At 32.2% G+C, this 18,740-nt stretch overlaps 2 protein-coding genes across 2 annotated transcripts; both read left to right on the top strand.

The window, feature by feature from the left end:
• The first annotated feature begins 2,818 nt into the window (after nt 1–2,818).
• On the top strand, nt 2,819–5,007 carry LOC131601044 (putative glucose-6-phosphate 1-epimerase). Its single transcript, XM_058872758.1, has 9 exons — nt 2,819–2,963; nt 3,078–3,152; nt 3,232–3,288; nt 3,366–3,526; nt 3,604–3,744; nt 3,867–3,969; nt 4,065–4,164; nt 4,283–4,530; nt 4,670–5,007. The coding sequence occupies exons 1-8, from the start codon at nt 2,841–2,843 to the stop codon at nt 4,495–4,497; spliced, it is 975 nt and encodes a 324-aa protein (XP_058728741.1). The 5' UTR covers nt 2,819–2,840; the 3' UTR covers nt 4,498–4,530; nt 4,670–5,007.
• A 4,474-nt stretch (nt 5,008–9,481) lies between these two features.
• On the top strand, nt 9,482–13,411 carry LOC131601042 (4-coumarate--CoA ligase 1-like). Its single transcript, XM_058872754.1, has 6 exons — nt 9,482–10,083; nt 10,948–11,421; nt 11,532–11,730; nt 12,499–12,712; nt 12,853–12,958; nt 13,057–13,411. The coding sequence occupies exons 1-6, from the start codon at nt 9,565–9,567 to the stop codon at nt 13,174–13,176; spliced, it is 1,632 nt and encodes a 543-aa protein (XP_058728737.1). The 5' UTR covers nt 9,482–9,564; the 3' UTR covers nt 13,177–13,411.
• Nucleotides 13,412–18,740: the final 5,329 nt, after the last annotated feature.

Genomic DNA, 18,740 nt, shown 5'->3' with positions numbered 1-18,740 from the left:
TTCCATAACGTGCATAAAACAGTTGAGCTCCTCTTTGTTCCATGCACATAACGGCTAGCTTTTCAAATTAAAATCTTCATCTATTACATTTTTCTTTAAATGAATTACTTGAAAAAAAAAGTGTCATAAATAAAAGAACCTTAAAAGGTTTATGGTATTTCATTACAGTATCATGATACTTTTGGAAAAAGAGATTAATATTTTGAAAAATGAAAACAAAGCCTTACAATGTGGAGTATCTTAATCTCACAAGGCAATTGAGTGTAATTCTATGAAGTACTACTCCGGCCTGATTTATAAGCAAAAATGTTCTTTTTAGATTCATTGAATAATGAATGTATCTAGTCTACATAAATGACAAGATACATTCATTATTCAATGAACCTAAAAAGAGAATCTTTGCTTATAAATAAGGCTAGAGGGAGTATATATTTTTCCAGAATTTCGCACTAACATCCTAGATATAAGCATGCTAGCTTCAATGATCTATGAGGCTAGCATGAACAATAAGGGAGACATCAAATATGTTGGTAAGGTCGTTTCTAAAGTTTGTGATTCTAGTACTTTGTGCTCTTATTGTATCAAAAGGGAGGTCATAATCATGACTCTTGCCCTTTGTTGAAAACATAAAAAGACAAGAAGTCTCGAAGGATTAATCTAAAAGGACCCAAAACATTAATCATGTAATAGATATGCTTAGTACCCAAATGAAAACATTAATCATGGTACATGCACAATGACTTTCACAATACACGAACAGCGAAACACACATGTCAATCCATGAGGGGAATATGTCTATTTAACCATTCATTTTTTATTGGCTGGGTCAAGATTTCTGATCCGCCTTCTCTTTTAGCACACCTCGCCACACCCTATCTATCTTTTTTAGAAGACATTAGGGAATACAAGTAGAAATGAGGATGTGCATGACTTTTTTACGGAAAAAGGACACAAATTAATAAATTAGTTATAAAAATATTTTCTTAAAGGACGCACATTCAATGTGTTGAAACTTTAAATGTGAGTTAATTATATTTAATTTTTTCTAATTATAATATTTTTTTATCATATTTTTTGAGTTTTATGGGTGGTATAAATTGCCAAAACTGTTTTATGAGGATTTAACATGCCACCCTTTTTAATATACATGTCACCTCCCATATTTATTTATTTCAAAATTACCCTTGAACAAGTTAGTGGGGTGAAGCATGAAATTTCTGGTAAAATTTTCAAAATTTCCGGTAAAAACTCACGGAAATTTCTAAAAATCCTGTATTTTTTTGAAATTTCCAGTAAAAACGCATATTTTTTTAAAAAATTAGTAACTTTAGATAAGGGTAGTAAAAACATACTTCTTAAAAGGGTGGCATGTATATCTAGGGGATGGCATGTTAAATCGTTGTATTTTGTGCAAGTCGAGTCAAAGTTTCGGCTCACTTCTTCTACTTTTCATGCCCACGTCATTTTTTTTGACAAACCTAAACAATAACATGTCAATTTTCCACCCCATTGATATCTTGTCTTTAGTTTGATAAAAAGTGCCTATTTAAAACTTTAAGTTCTTCTAAAAGATAAGTTCTAAGTTTGATTTTTTTTTACAATTTTTAAATTTTTTATTTAAACAATTTATATTTAATTTATCTGAGTTTGAGAATCTCTAAATTTTTATAAATAAACATTTTATAATATTTTACCACAATAATCTGTTAAATATTAAAGTATAATTAAATAAGTTTTCTTTTAACAAAAACTAAAACAAAACACATTCCTCTGAAAAAATGTGACAATATTATACTATTTGATATCTTTCAAACAGAATTCTTTATAATTATTTTATATTTTAATTTGTACCATAATATAATTTGTATCTAATCTATTAATATTATCATACATTAATTTTTGAATGGTGATAATTTTATAATTAATTAGAAATTATCCAAATAAAATTACTTTAAATTAATTCTTTCTTGATCGTACCTGTTTAGAATGGATCATCTTGGCTTGTAACTTGTTGATGAGAATGGAATAAATTTACCTGCAAGGTACTCCGATGCCAAAATAAGAAAGAGAGCAAACGAAGCGCAAGTACAAGAGAGTGAAGTGAGAATAATAAATACTTGACCCTCTAGCGAAAGAGGGTATTTATAACCCTTACGCTGGGTCAAAGTCTTCATTTTGGGCCTAATATGGAGGCCCAGAATGAGGACTCCCAGATCCACGAGTGTGGTGGAGTCTAGCACGTGGTCTCTATCCTGGGTCAACTGCTCCAAAGTTTCAGGGTTGATGTAGACTTTCTGGGAGCACATAGTCCACATGATATTCGAAGGATTGAAGGTGAAGGAACCCTACGAGGAGGAGGGTCCTCGCGGATGACGGACAACTGGTAATGCTCGTAGCTTACGCATGCCCGAGACCCTGCAGGTGGTCACACTCGGTAGCCACGCCTGCTCGAGGCGATGTAGAATTGCTGGATTAGACAAGTGTGGCCATTCCTCGGCGGTCGGCCAAGTGTAAGCCCATACGAATAGGAGCTTAATCGGGCCTTCTGCCTAGTTAGACTTCAATTGGGCCTTGCGCCAGATCAAGTGTAGGTCCAGTCCAAAACTGTAATCATCCAAAATAAATCAAATTACATACAATTTCAATTTTGACTTAAATCATTTTTTTAATCTCAAATACACTCTCCATTCTCTTTTATACTCATCAAATAAATAAATGTCCCCTATATTTATAATGAAAAGAATTTTTTCTCTCTCTCAACCAGATATAGCCTATATATACATTAATAGATGAGAAATGTTGATTGAGGGGAAGAAGGACATTCCATTTGCATTGATCGGATGAGGAGAGAGATCAGAGAAGAGAGAGATATGTCACAAAAACCGGTTTACGTAAAACAGTCTATAGGCGTTAATGGCTTAGAGAAGATCATTCTTAAAGAAGTTCGTGGCTTCTCCGCTGAGGTATTGCATTAATATTCACATTTCACATTCATCTATTGATTTCATATTCATGTATGATCCATCAATGTATCATATATAATAGAAAATCTAATTATATTCAATTTTCATTTTCAGGTGTATTTATACGGAGGACAGGTTACATCCTGGAAAAATGAACGTGGAGAAGAATTACTATTTGTTAGTAGTAAGGTAACCAACTACATTTTCCTATTCAACCTTAAATATATGTTTTTTTTGTTTCATAATGTGTGCCAAAACATCATTGCAGGCTAATTTTAATCCTCCGAAATCAATACGCGGAGGCATTCCAATATGTTTTCCTCAAGTATGTGTATTTTATAAAGCTTCTATGTTTTCATTTCTTGTTTGTTTCTTTAAGTACTTTATTATATTCATATGCAGTTCTCAAATCTTGGTTCTCTTGACCATCATGGATTTGCAAGGAACAAGTTGTGGACCTTAGATCCTAATCCTCCTCCATTTCCAACAAACAGCACTAGTAGAGCTTTCATTGATTTGATTCTTAAAAACTCTGAAGACGATTCAAAGAATTGGCCTCATAGGTATACATGTATAGCCGAACATGACTAATTAACTATGTAATTGTCGAAAAATGTGCTTAATATTCTGTTTCTTGTAGATATGAGTTTCGCCTAAGGATAGCTTTGGGACCTACAGGAGATCTGATGATGACCTCCCGAATTCGAAATACAAATAAAGATGGAAAATCGTTTACCTTCACATTTGCCTATCATACATATCTCTATGTTACCGATATCAGGTTTTGTTGCGCCATATATCTATTTTTCATAAATTCGCCTCATAAATTCTTGGTCTATATATTGTTGCTATCTCAAAGACTATTTGCAAGTACAAGCTAATTTTCACCTTGCTAATGTTCAGTGAAGTTCGAATAGAAGGACTAGAGACATTGGATTATCTAGACAATTTGAAGAATAGGCAACGATTTACAGAACAAGGAGATGCTATAACATTCGAGTCTGAAGTGAGTATATGTTATCAACGGAGTAGTTTCTAGTATTCTATATTTTATTAATTCAGCTATGTAAGTCTTACAATTTTGTTTCTTCAACGACGAAGGTGGACAAAGTGTACGTAAGCACTCCCACAAAAATTGCTATCATAGACCATGAAAGGAAGAGAATTTTTGAAGTGCGAAAAGACGGGCTTCCTGATGCTGGTTAGTTTATCAAATCTTATGTAAACAAAAATTATATAAAATTGTGTTTATTGCATGATGTGTTGAACACGCATTTTTTTGTTATTTTATTAGTAATGTACATTTGTATTATCTGTAGTGGTATGGAATCCGTGGGACAAGAAAGCGAAAACCATATCTGATTTAGGGGATGACGAGTACAAACACATGTTATGTGTTCAATCTGCTTGTGTAGAAAAAGCAATCACTCTCAAACCTGGCGAAGAGTGGAAAGGAAGACAAGAAATATCCGCGGTTCCTTCAAGTTATTGTAGTGGTCAACTCGATCCTCGAAAAGTACTTTTCCAGTATTAGAAGAATGAGATACAATACATTGTTGTTGTACAGGTACATCACTCAATCTTGATGAACTACAAAAATTATGTCACATTAACATGATTCTATCGATAGTCCTAACTTCGATCAAAATATACAGGTTTTAGATGTCTCTACAATTTGATGCAATGGAGTGTATATTTTTTTGTAGGAATTTATGTTCCATTGATGGTGATGTCAGTGATATCTTGCCCACATTTGCTTCAGGTTTAATGGAGGATTCATTACTAACAAAATTTTCTATACCATTTTTGCCTTTAATTAGTGTTGAAATGCTTGAGCAAGAGATGAAGTGGGTTATTGGAAAAGAACTTGATGTTTTGTAGATTTGCACAACTTTTCCATTGGGAGAATAAAACACTGCACCATTGGATACATATATCATCTATAATTCTAAATTATAGCAAATGATAGATAATGAGTGTTGCAAGGATATTGTTTAACTTGTCTAAAAATGAAAATTTTGTAAGAAGTTGTAGTATTTAATAAAATGAGAATAGATATACTTAACTCTTTTTATGAATAATTATTTGATTTAGAATTCTTGAACAATCTTTAAGACATTTCTATTAGCAAAACCATGAATGTGTAAGCTTTTCATTCTTATTAGTTAGTTGAAGTTTTTTGTATCATTTGTTCTTCTTTATTTTTATTAATGTTATTTCATTTTCACCCTATGTATAGAATATGCATTGCTTTTATTGATCAAAAAGTGAAAATTTGAAGTTTAATATATGTTTTTTGCCCAATCACCAGGCCAAATCACTTGTGATGGAATTCCCTAGAACCTTTTATATTTGAAGATTCCACCAACAGTCATATTAAATAATCACTAAATAACAATGTCATCATGATGACATCAAGCTGACATCATCTTCTTAGTGTATAACCTATGAATAATCTTATAACATTTGTCACCCTTTTGGATAACTGATATCTAGGATTGGGGGATCTTAGACGAATTTGCCCTAAAGAGATATTTGACCAATGCAAATGGTTGAAGCAAGATTGTCAGCTCACATAACGAATAATCTTATGGCATTTTGAACCATGCGTCAAAATACCAGTCATATACTAAAGTTCATCGTCATTCTAAGGCTTACCCTCACATTTGTGAGCACCTCGGGTCTTTGCCAGATCATTTGTGTTGCTTGTAGGAATTGTTCGTCAATATTTCCATCACATATATCAACCTCAGAATGATGAACAAATGGAAGAAAACGGTGTCGGTGTCTAACCGACCTTGTTGACCTCTGATTGTGATTCTAGCAAGTGCACTAAATCGATGTCAGTTTAGAAATCAGCAGAAGCTAATGAGTATCCAATTCAAAAAGTGTCTTCTTTAGTGGCAAAAATCAATACCCACCTAGAATGACAATGACTTCATCCTTAGTGGCAAAAACGAGGGTAATAGAATCTATACGGCAAGGGAAATTCGCCTATTAAGAGTTTTTTGTGTAATGGCTTATACTTCTAAAAGACTCTACATCCATGCCTTTCAACTTTTCTGGTGAAAATTAAATATCCTCTACATGCATGTTAAAGTGGTCACATACCATCATATGTTAAAGCATGATTTTCACATCGTGTCAACAATACACATTGACTAATGCAAAGTCTTTGAAAATGGAGAAATAAGTAAAAACTGCTGGCAAAAGTCAATAGGTATATATACGCCACAAAAACTTGAAGATTTGAAATAATGACATCCATTGGTTATGACCAGTGGATTTTATCTTAAGGTGAAACATTGTCCAAAAACCTTGATGTTAACCCACAATGGAGGATAAATCTCATAAGGGGCCAACATTAGATTTGATAGAAAATGATGCTCAAAAGTGGTAAAAGACAACCAGAGGTTATAGTCTCAAAAAGTAATATCACATGTAGGAATATGAAATAAGGATACCACCCACCCATCTAATCTTTGACAATCGAAAAGACCATGGCCTATTCGTCAAGTCTCCTAAACTACGTCATGTACATTCCAGTTCTCCTAATCCTACCTAAGACTACATTTTCCTTCTAAATCCTAGTAATTTCAAACACCATAGGATGGGTTCATTGTATTACTTAGTTTCTGAACACTTTTTGTAATAGATTGATTTTAAAGTTGGTCAATTTTAAGAAGTAAAATGAAGTAGAGAATTAGAGAGCGGTAGAAAAAATGAATAAATGTAAAAGAGAAGAGTTAAAAAGATCACTTCAGGATTTATACTAGTTTGACTATAAACCACGCGGTCTAATCTAATTTCCAAGGGTTTTCCGTTGAGATTTGCACTAATAACTATGAGCTTTTACACCAGGTTCATCTCACAACCTTCTTACATCAAACTTTTCACAAATTTTGCTTGCAACATTTGTATCACTTACCATGTTACAAGATAACTAAGCTTTTAAATTAAAATTACAACACAATTTGATCTGAACAACAATTTACATAACTCTTATTTTAAACTCTTCGATTTATCAACACTAAGATAACAACTAGTGTATAAATAAATTTTAATATGAAGAAAGTGAGTGAGAAAGAGGAGTAGAAAATCATATTTTTATGCTTTGGAAGAATGCACAAGACTATTTTATAAATGAGAAAAAATTGGCTCAAAATAAAATAATCTATGAGTTGTGGTTGCTCTTTAATCAATTAGACTACCGCACTAATTGATTAAACGTAGCAAATATGGAAACAACTTAACCCGGTTTAATTTCTAATTGATTAAAAAGGTTCCTAATCGATTCCGTGGCAAATTCGCCCCTTAATGGATTATACACCATTTCTAATTGATTAGAGAGTGAGAATTTGATTTTCTAATTGATTATGACGCTTCCTAATCGATTAGTCAGAATTTTCACTTTTTAGAAAGGTTTTGAAATACATTAAATTTTGTAAAATATTTTAGTATATGTGTATTGCCTTAATACTTTGAGAATAATTCTTGCTTAATTTATACACTAATAATCCAAATCATATAAATAAAAAATAAAACATATGATCAAGCAAAAGCAAACTTTCACGACTTCAATTTTTTTTAATATTGATATTTGAATTTAACTATCTTTACTTTTCATCGCAAAAATTTATTTTGCTTTACTTTATGATAAATTCAATCTTTGATGTTATAATTAATTTAACTTTGTTCTTTAATCATCGTCAATAAACTACTTAATATTATAACCTGCAATACATATAATCAAAGTAACAAAAAGTAAAACGTAAGGGAATCACCACCATTGCGATAAGATAAATATCGGTATATGTGATAAGTTTTTAAATTAATTTATTAAATCTTAAAAACGAAGTACGTAGGTCCTTTCTGTCAAAATGTCAATAACTGCGTTAATTTTTGATGATATAGCAGGTGACATGTAAAATTCAATTTTTATGACCGAGTGACAGAAAACAGAACTAAATAATAATTTCTGGGGGTTTTGTAACTGGAAGCAACAAAACAAAATGAAATGAAAAAACTTTTTTTTCTCTCTGTGTGTCTCTGTCTCTCTCTATCTGTGTTCAACAACAACACAGACAAATACTCTCTCAGAAATCTAAGAAGAAAACAAACGACCATATCAAGTTGTCATCATTATATTTATTTTAATGAAAATGTTTAAAGAAATTTTGGTGAAAATTGAAATGAATAAGTAGTGAATAGAATAAGAATAAAAAAACGTTTTTTTAAATAATAAATAGTGGCATTCCACGTCAAGCAAATTACAATGTCATTTTTTTTTTACTTTGACTGACGGACTTAGATGAAAGGACTAACGTTTTTAATAGTTAAAGGATTAATTTGAATTTTTTAAAAGTTAAGAGACCAAATTGAACTCCGAAACAAATTAAGGGACGAAAAAAATATTTTTCCAATAATTTAAATATAGTGTCAAAATATAATGAAAGTTAGAGTTCATTGTATATCATATTTAAGCCCATAAATACTTAATACATAAACAGTAAAGTTATTAATTTAAGAAAAAAAACTGTAATAGCATTAATCTTTTCATTAATAGAAACGTGACATAAATGTATCTTCTATCAATGAACCTCAGATTCTCTCAATTATTTTTCCTTTAATGTTTCCTTTTCACCTTTAAATTCCTTCCTTCTTTATTTCATTGTAAAATTCCTTTTCTTATTTTTACCAAAATAAAATAAAATTCCTTAATGCTCTTATAATTTTTTTAAAATTTTAATATATATATTTTTTAAATGAGATGTAATATTAAAATATTTTTTTTTTAATATTTTTTTTAGATGAAAAGAATGGGAAACCAAGGCCTATTGGGCTTGAAGACATTCATGAAAATATATGGGCCAAGGCCCATTTAAAGAATACAGAATGATTACAAGCCAATCATGGTCTTTGTGGTTGGTGAAAAGGATAAGATTTGGTAAAGTTCCGTCCAAATGGAAATAAGAGACTCCACTCCACACAATGAATTGAAATGGTCTTGTGGTAGGTAAAAAGAAAAAGAAAATAAAATGCCAAAACTAAATTCTATTTATTTAGAAAAAAAATAAAACCAAAACCACTAACCAATCTAAAAATTAATTAACAATTTTTTTAATTAAAAAGAAGTTTAAATAAATTGATATTTATAACTCATCTGAGTCAGAGCAAATCTTTATCAGACCATTTATTTTAGATATATATTATAAATAAATATGACTTTTATTTAATATATATAATTATAAAATAAAATGAACATTCTTTTGTAATATAATTTGTTTAATATTAATTTATTATGCTTAAGAATTTTTTATTTTAATTTTAGTAAATGTCACTCTCACCAACAACTATTTTTCCTATGATCCATGATCTATAATGCATATTCATACATCACCCACCAACTATATATTAAAAATAATTTTTTTCTATATATTTTAAATTGACCATTTTGTCCTTCACCAACCACGACCACCTTTGAACCAATTCTCATGTGGCTGGCTACAAGTCCTATAATACAACCATAATTCTTGTTCTTTCTCAAGTGAAGAAACAAACCAAACATCAACATAAATTTCATCAAATCAAAACATTCAAAATGACAATCCAAAAAACACAAGAAATCATTTTTAGGTCTAAGCTCCCTAACATCCACATTCCCAAAAACCTTCCTCTCCATTCCTATTGCTTTGAAAATCTCCCCAAATATGGATCACATCCATGTCTCATCAATGCACCAACTGGCGAAATCTTCACGTACGACGACGTCGAGCTATCCGCCCGACGAGTCGCGTCCGGTCTCCAGAAACTCGGGATCGAACACGGCGATGTCATCATGGTTCTTCTCCCGAATTGTCCCGAATTCGTGTTCTCCTTTCTAGGTGCTTCTATTCGCGGCGCTATAATGACCGCCGCGAATCCTTTTTTTACTGCTGCTGAGATTGCTAAACAAGCAAAAGCTTCTAATGCTAAGTTGATTGTAACGCAAGGTTGTTACTATGAGAAAGTTAAGGATTTGGAAAATGTGAAGCTTGTTTTTGTGGATTCTTTACCAGAAGGAGAAAATCATTTGCATTTCAGTGAATTGGTTAAGGCTCATGAGAATGAAATTGATGAGGTAATGTTAAAATTGATGCAAATTTTTTAGTATTTTCTCATAATAATTGTCATAGTTAGAAAAATATTTATGATTTTCAGATTTATTTTTATTCAGTTATACTTCATAGTATCTGCATTAATTTCAAATTGTTATTTTACATCTATATTACGGTTAATTTTTTCTAAAAAATTTATCTTTTTCAATTTAAATTTTTTTAAAAATTTGTGTGAAATACATAGTATGGGACTTTTGTAGGATAAAGTATTATTTGGACCAATAAAAAAATGAGCAAAAATAGATTTTACATTATTAGTAAAAAAAATATTTTTTGCTTTAAAATCATATTTCAATTATTAAATAATGGAAAATAATTAATTTTCTAAATTTATTTATTTTTTTAAATATAACTTTTTTATTTAAAAATACAAAAGGAGTGTTACATATAGACTAGTAATGTAATGTCTAGAATATATATAATAATGTGATGTAGAAAAAAAAGTATGAACTATTGGAGCTAAATTTCTCCAACACCCTAATTTAGGTGGAATTAGGTTATACATATCATTCAGAAGGTAAGTGGAATATTTGGTTCCAACTCACTACCAACTAGTGCATGGTATAATAATTAAGTACTACGCAATTTTATTTTATAATATTAATAAAATTATTATAATTGAACGAATAAAAAAAATCGATACAGTTAGATTAAACATTATCATTCGAATTTATAATTAAAATTAATAACTGATAATTGCGAATGATAATTTTTTATACTAAAAGAAATTAGTATTATTGTCCAAAAATATTTAATTTGGTAAAGTGATTTTTTTATTTATTTAGTGTGTGAAATTGGTGCCTAATTTTTTTTAGAAATTTCAACAGGTAGAAGTGAACATCAACCCTGATGATGTGGTTGCTTTGCCATTTTCTTCTGGAACAACAGGGTTACCTAAAGGTGTTATGCTAACACACAAAGGACTAGTCACAAGCATAGCACAACAAGTGGATGGTGAAAATCCAAATCTATATTACCATAGTGAAGATGTGATACTATGTGTTCTTCCAATGTTTCATATCTACTCACTCAACTCTGTTTTGCTTTGTGGTTTGAGAGCCAAGGCTTCAATTCTCTTAATGCCAAAGTTTGATATTCATGCATTTTTGGAACTTGTTCATAAATACAGAGTTACCATTGCTCCTGTTGTGCCTCCAATTGTTTTGGCTATTTCTAAGTCACCTGAGCTTGATAGCTATGACCTTTCATCCATTAGGGTTTTGAAATCTGGTGGGGCCCCTCTTGGTAAAGAACTTGAGGACACTGTTAGGGCCAAATTTCCTAAAGCCAAACTTGGACAGGTATACTTGTTATATTCGTAACATATGTGTTAGTGTCAGAGCTACAGAGATTGTATGCGGTTGATGCAATTGAAATTGCGATTTTAATGTATTTATTTGATTGATTATAGGGATATGGAATGACGGAGGCTGGACCAGTGTTAACAATGTGTTTATCATTTGCAAAAGAGCCAATAGATGTTAAACCAGGTGCATGTGGTACTGTTGTTAGAAATGCTGAGATGAAGATTGTTGATCCTGAAAATGATTCTTCTTTGTCTCGTAATCAACCCGGTGAAATTTGTATTAGAGGCGATCAAATCATGAAAGGTACTATACTTTATAAATCTAATCACATTCTAACTCTTATGCCAAATTTTATTTTGGATCTGACACATCTCAAATAGACTTACAGACTTACCAATATATAATTATGATAAATGAAAATTATACACTCTAATCATTGTTATAAGAAAATTTTCTTTTTTATATTTATTGATATGTCTTACCAATATATAATTATGATAAATGAAAATTATACACTCTAATCATTGTTATAAAAAAATTTTCTTTTTTATATTTATTGATATGTCTGATAAATACCGATAAATTATGTAATAGATCAGATACGTCGATAAATTAAAAAGTCAAATTCACATTCACTTGTAATATTTAATCATAGGCAGTGTCTTGGGTCTTTCCTTTCTCAAAGGTTGGTGGCTTACATTGCTTACCACATTTTTGTAAATGATTGGAATTTTGGTGTCAGGCTAAAAACTAAGTCCCAAAATATAGGTCAACCAACCAAGAAATAATCTTAATTTTGAAGACTTTTTATCATTGTAAAACCAACCAACATGAATATATAGGTCAACAAATTACACGAGTTGGTATAGTCTTGTTTGTTTACAAGTAATATGCCTTATTTCTAAGAATACTGTTTTTTATACCCACCTTTGACTAATGCTGAAAATTTGAAATATGTATCATTAAGCTTAAACATAGAAAAGTCACATATGACATATGTATGTCAAAACTATAGTATATTATTTAAATGGTATTATTTTAACATATTGTTTGTTACATGTTGAACATTAGGTTATCTAAATGATCCAGAAGCAACATTGAGAACAATAGACAGAGAAGGTTGGTTGCATACAGGTGACATTGGATACATTGATGATGATGATGAATTGTTCATCGTTGATAGGCTTAAAGAATTGATTAAATACAAAGGTTTTCAAGTTGCTCCAGCTGAACTTGAAGCAATTATTCTCTCTCATCCTCAAATCTCCGATGTTGCTGTCGTCCCGTAAGTACTTGTGTCCGTTATCTTTTTCCGGACGAATTGATAATAATTATTATTAACTCAAACACACAATCGTAAAATCTCAAATTCGAATATGAAAAAAATGTTCAACTTAATGATAATAAAATATTTTATTTTTTCAGAATGCAAGATGAAGCCGCTGGTGAGGTCCCAGTTGCATTTGTAGTTAGATCGAATGGTGATATTGAGACAACTGAAGATGAAATTAAGAAGTTCGTTGCTAAACAGGTAATTTTTTTTTATTAAAAAATCTTTCATTTTTCTTAATTTTTTTCCCAAAGATGTTTATATATCTAATAATATGTATTGTTTGACCTATATTTTAGGTGGTGTTTTACAAAAGAATAAATAGAGTATTCTTCATTGATGCTATTCCAAAGTCACCTTCTGGCAAAATATTAAGAAAGGATCTAAGGGCTAAGCTTGCAGCAGGGATTCCAAATTGAAGTACAATCAATAATTTCCAATGTATTTTATAAACATGTTGGTCCAAACACAACAACTCAATTTCATACCTTATAGCTTGTTATATTAAAAACATGTAACGTATGATATCATATCATGTGATGCTTGCTTATGGTTCAACTAATGATTCAAATGTTCCTTTATTTTGGAACAATGTATTTAGTTAGAACAAAGAAATGAAGATTCAGTTCAAAGTGTTTTGTTTGGAATGAAAAAGAGGATTTGTTGGTAAGAGAATTGCACAATGAAGATGTCACAATATATGAATAGTATTGTAAAGCTTACGTAACACTTTGGGGCTTTCAATTTTTTTAATTAAAAGTGGGTTGTGGAACTTGAACACTTGATATGTGGCATCCTTTCTATGATATTTTGGTGTCATTTGTTAAGGTTGAGAAGAATAAAGATGAAGTAGAGTGGTTATGGGTTAAGGGTAATATGAGTGAAAGAAGAATTAGAAATACTACCAGAAACAATGGGTTATGGGTTAAGGGTAATATGAGTGAAAGAAGAATTAGAAATACTACCAGAAACAAGCAGTGGCGGAATCAGGAAAGTGAGTGGACCACTAAAATAAATTATAATATTTAAATTAAATATAAAAATTATATTGTATATAAAATTTAAGTCGTAATAAATACAAAGTTGATTACTAAAAAAATAAATTATATACTTTAAAATTATACGCTACTCGTAGTGAGTGATTTGAAATCATCAATAATAGAATGTGAACTAATACATGAACTAATTTCCCTTTCATTGTAAACAATCATGCTATCGGCTAGAAATGGGTCTTTCATCTTGTTTCGCAATTTAGTCTTGATAATTTTTGTTGCGGAAAAAGATCTCTCAATTGTGGCAGTAGACACTAGAAGAGTCAGGATAATATTTTTAAAACACGACAAGTTGCTTCATACATATTCATCAAGCTAAAAATAGAATTGAAATGCGATCCCCAACGAGTAGTCTCAGCTCGTTTTAAAGTACCAATTTAATTTTCACCTTTACCAATAATGATTTCATCAATCTCTAACAAATGTTCAATTTCTTTTAATTGGGCTTCTTGTAACTCATCATGTTGATTTGGTGAAAAACAAACAACACTGACCATATAAGTTAGCTTTTCAAAGAATTTATTTAATGGTTTAATTTCTCTTGAAGCAGTAACTAAAGCAATTTGCAACCAATGCGCAAAATAATGATTGCAGTATGCATAAGGACAATCCTTCATTAATAATACTTATAAACCATTTCATTCTCCTCTCATATTTATTGCACCATCATACTTTTGGCCACGAAGGTTAGAAACATCAAGGTTTTGTCGAGAAAGTATATCACACACATTTTCCTTAAAAGTTAATGTCTGTGTGTCATTCATATGTGCCACATCAAAAAACCGCGCTTGTCTTAAACCAAATTTGTCAACAAATCTTAAAATAAGAGCCATTTGTTCCTTGTTTGACTCATCACGAGCTTCATCAACAAGGATACAAAATTTGGAATCGCCAATTTCTTCAATGATATGCTTTCCAATCCTAATAACAATAATTTCCAAGAGCTCTTTTTGAATTTTATGTGAAGTATATTTGTCATTTTGTGGAGCATTTTCCAACACAACTTTTGCTATTTCATCATTATAAGATTCCAAGAGTTTTAGCAACTCAAGAAAATTACCTTGATTTTTTTACTCGCTAGATTCATCAAGGCCCCTAAAAGCACAAGCTAGAAGTGTCAACCAACGAACAGTGTCAATTGAAGCCTTGAGACATAGTCAATTCTTCTTTCTTTGACTTGAGCTTTGTTTTGGGGAAATATTCTCAATATATGCCGCTTTATTCAACAAGTCTTGATAACCTACCATTGCATTTTTATGTGCTGAGCGAAGATCCTTCTCTATATGCTTAAGAAAAGCATAATTCTTTTCATCTCTCACTTTTTTCCAACCTCTAAAACATGTAGTAATAAAGGCATCAGATCCAGAATTTCCACTTGGTCCTTTATTAAAAAGATAACATGGAAATTCTATAATACTTTGACGAAGGCCCTGGCTACTAGGTGTAATTGAGACGGGAAATTCTCAAATGATTCGACACCTCCTTCCTCAAAACTGTTGAAGGCCAACTTGAATCTCAGCCTAAATAACAAACATTCATAAAAAAGTATGGAACATCCATCAAATGAGCTGCATATCCTTTTGTTAGGGTCAGCATAGGAAACAGACAAAACGGAGGACGGTCCCACATCTCTATGAGCACCCTTCAAATTTTGAGTGTTGGTGAATGAAACCTTCCTTACTACTCGTATCCACCTAATGGTATTTAGTAACATCTGTAACGCCCCGAATTTAATTATCTATTTAATTAAATTAGTTAAGGGATTATTTTATTGGAATGGTCGAAGTTGGGATTTATCAGTGTTATTTTAAGAGGCGTATTGGATTGATTCGTCGTTTGCAGTTTTGAGTTTAAGTTGGATTAATTAGTCAGTTAACCGGAGAATAGATGTTAGAAATAATATTAGATATATTTTATTCTTAATTATTTTATGGTGTGTTTGTGCATTATTTGGCATAATTTTAGTATAAGTTATCATAAGTGGGTATGTTGTTATCAGTTGGTATTATTAAGTAATTTAAGAATTAGTTATAATAATAATAATAGCGTTAATTAATTAAATGGGCCATGTATGTGGTTAGTAGTTGGGAGGGTGTGTGTAGTAAGCCCATTAGTAAAATTAGAAATAAGTATTATTAATAAAATAAAATAGACTTAGAAGGAAGATTAGGTTTTGGTTAATTTTGTGAAGAACGTAGAAGCAGAGAAAGAGGCTAGGGCAAGAGGTAGAAGAACTCCGCCATTGTTGAAGGATCAAAGCTCAATTCTAAGGTAAGGGGGGAGAATGGGTTCTTTAAATGGTGATTAAAACATGAAAGGGTAGTGAGGGTTCCTTCCCCTCTATAGGAACGAATTGGAATTGATTTGTGTATAATCTTTTCTTGGTTTGATGTTTGATTAATGAATGTTAATTGATTTTGTGTGTGATTGATGTCATCTCTGATTGAATCTGTGTGAAATTCTGATTTGATTGATGAATGTGATATGAGTATTGTGTCAGTTGATGTGTTGTCGTGTTCTTCTCTTAAAAACCCAATCTGAAAATATAGGTTGAATTGATGAGGAGAAAGTGAGTGGTTATCATGTAAAATGAATGTAGAACAATAGGGTAATGAATCTAGATGAAAAGTATGAGATAATAGGTGAAAAAGTGTTGTTTTAGACTTAAAATCATAGCCTGTTATGAGTGAAAACGAGTGGGAATTGGACTGTCACGAAATTGCAGGTTCTGGACATTTTCTGGTGTTTCGCGTATGGAACAGTGTCATACGCGTATGGGATGAAGTCATACGCGTATGAGGGACACTCCCAAGGGGCCATACGCGTATGATACGCAGGTGCCCTGTCCCAAAACACACTGTACTGGCTGGTTGCGTATGAGGAGCGTATGAGGATGCTCATACGCGTATGGAAATTTTTAAAGAGGAAATTGAATCTGGTGATACGCGTATGGCAAGGCTGATACGCGTATGAGGTGGCTTCTAGGCAAAATCTGGTCCTGGTGATACGCGTATGGACGCGTATGGGCTATGGGTGATACGCGTATGGGACTGGTGATACGCGTATGGCTTCTGTGTGTAAAAATTCTGTCTTGTGATTTTCTTCGAAAGTTCAATGATGCGTAACTTTTGATCCGTAACTCCGTTTTTAGTGCCGTTTCGAGCATGATGAACCTTACGAGATAACCTATGTGTAAATGATGAAATGATATGTAAGTTTCAATTAATTTTGACTCATGATTTCATTGCTTGATGAATGATGTACTGTACATATATGTTATAATGATGAACTAGTAAGTCGTTAAATAATGTTTCAGTAATCGAATTATGTTGTTGTTGGCTAATGGTATTGTTGTTATATGTTGTTGATCTTTGATGTCGTTGATTTGTTGATATGAGTTGTAGGCCGATGGCCAGAGTTGATTGGTTTGAGTTGATTTGTCCTGATAAGTGGACATTTTGAGTTGTAGGTCGTATGACCAATGTCGATGTTGTTGAAGGCTTATGCCTTGTATGGTACGATTGTTGTTGATTATGCATCCATGTTGCATACATACATTGATGAGGGCTTATGCTCTGTTGCTGAAGGCTTATGCCTTGTTGTTGAGGGCTTATGCTCTGATGCTGAAGGCTTATGCCTTGTTGTTGCCCTTTTAACTGGCATTATGATGGGGGCTTATGCTCCGTTGGTACCACATGCATATAGATGTCGTTGGTTGCATCGCATTTCATATATTTAAATGTCAATTTTGTGAATAGTATTGTTGATGTTGTGAATGGTGCTGTTAATGATGTTGTGTGTGAGAATTGACGTGTGATCTATAATTGTATATATGTGTAGATACTACTCCTTAGTATGTGATAATTCACCGTGTATTTATTGAATGTAATTCTCACCCCTTTTTGTTGTTGTGTCTGTGCTTCTTCGGGAGTACAGATATTCAGGTACCTGAGTAGTGCTTGGATGTTGAGTGTTGCTTGATCGAGTCTTAGGAGTCGCTCTGATACGTAACACGGGATTGGGAATTTGTTATGTTTTACTTTGTTTGATTTGTTACGTATCTTACCTTTATATTTTGTTGGACTACGAATTTAAGTGGAGGATATTGTTATTTTAAGCCGAAGTGCTATGAAATCGAATAATTGATATTTCCGCTGTGTAAGAAATTCTTTTATGAATAAATGGAGTAATAAAATGAACCTAAATGTTATGATTTTTGGAAGATGTGACATCCTACTGGGATACTCTGATATAAACTGTGTACTTTTATTATAAATCTATAAGTTGGGAAAGTGGGGTGTTACAATTGGTATCAGAGCCATACCTCTCCCAGTACGATGTGGTTCGAGGACGAACCATGCGGAAGCTGGTGGGCATGTAACACCCGAGGCCGAAGAAGGCGAGGGGTGGTTGCACCGCATGGAACACCTAAGGCCAATGAGGGCTATGGTGGTCGCCACATCGGAATGAGAGGAATCCGGAGGCTGTGCAGGGATGAGACTGCATGGTTGAAAGATGTCTTATAAGGATTGATAGGTACTACCTATACCAACAAGATGCATCTTCTTTTCGGTAGCTCATTCCATAAGAACTCCACAGTTAAGCGTGCTTGACTTGGAGTAGTATTGGGATGGGTGACCTTCTGGGAAGTTTCCCGGAAAGCGTGCGAGTGAGGTCAAAGCATGCTGAAAAGACTCGTGTTGGTTTGTGGGGTCAGTCGATTATCCCGAAAGCAGTCTGGGGTGTTACAATTGGTATCAGAGCAGGTCGGTCCGTCCGGCCAAGTAGTAGAGTCAGTCTTTTGTTTAGAAATTGAGTATTGATAATTAATTTCTAATTGTTATTTGCGTTTTCTATTCCGCATGTATTGGGTTTGTGTATCTGACACGATCAATACTATTTTCCTGTCGGTTGTTGGATGTCCTAAGACA

Source organism: Vicia villosa, linkage group LG5 (genome assembly GCF_029867415.1).
Source record: "Vicia villosa cultivar HV-30 ecotype Madison, WI linkage group LG5, Vvil1.0, whole genome shotgun sequence".
Classification (NCBI taxonomy): domain Eukaryota; kingdom Viridiplantae; phylum Streptophyta; class Magnoliopsida; order Fabales; family Fabaceae; genus Vicia; species Vicia villosa.
This window is presented reverse-complemented; position numbering and strand designations above follow the sequence as displayed.

Bases quoted from the DNA above. Each gene is read 5' to 3' on its own strand.
- LOC131601044 (XM_058872758.1), top strand. From the start codon at position 2,841: ATGAGGAGAGAGATCAGAGAAGAGAGAGATATGTCACAAAAACCGGTT. The intron at 2,964-3,077 runs GTATTGCATTAA...TTTCATTTTCAG, and splicing joins TTCGTGGCTTCTCCGCTGAG to GTGTATTTATACGGAGGACA. The intron at 3,745-3,866 runs GTTTTGTTGCGC...GCTAATGTTCAG, and splicing joins CTCTATGTTACCGATATCAG to TGAAGTTCGAATAGAAGGAC.
- LOC131601042 (XM_058872754.1), top strand. From the start codon at position 9,565: ATGACAATCCAAAAAACACAAGAAATCATTTTTAGGTCTAAGCTCCCT. The intron at 11,422-11,531 runs GTATACTTGTTA...GATTGATTATAG, and splicing joins CTAAAGCCAAACTTGGACAG to GGATATGGAATGACGGAGGC. The intron at 12,959-13,056 runs GTAATTTTTTTT...CCTATATTTTAG, and splicing joins AGAAGTTCGTTGCTAAACAG to GTGGTGTTTTACAAAAGAAT.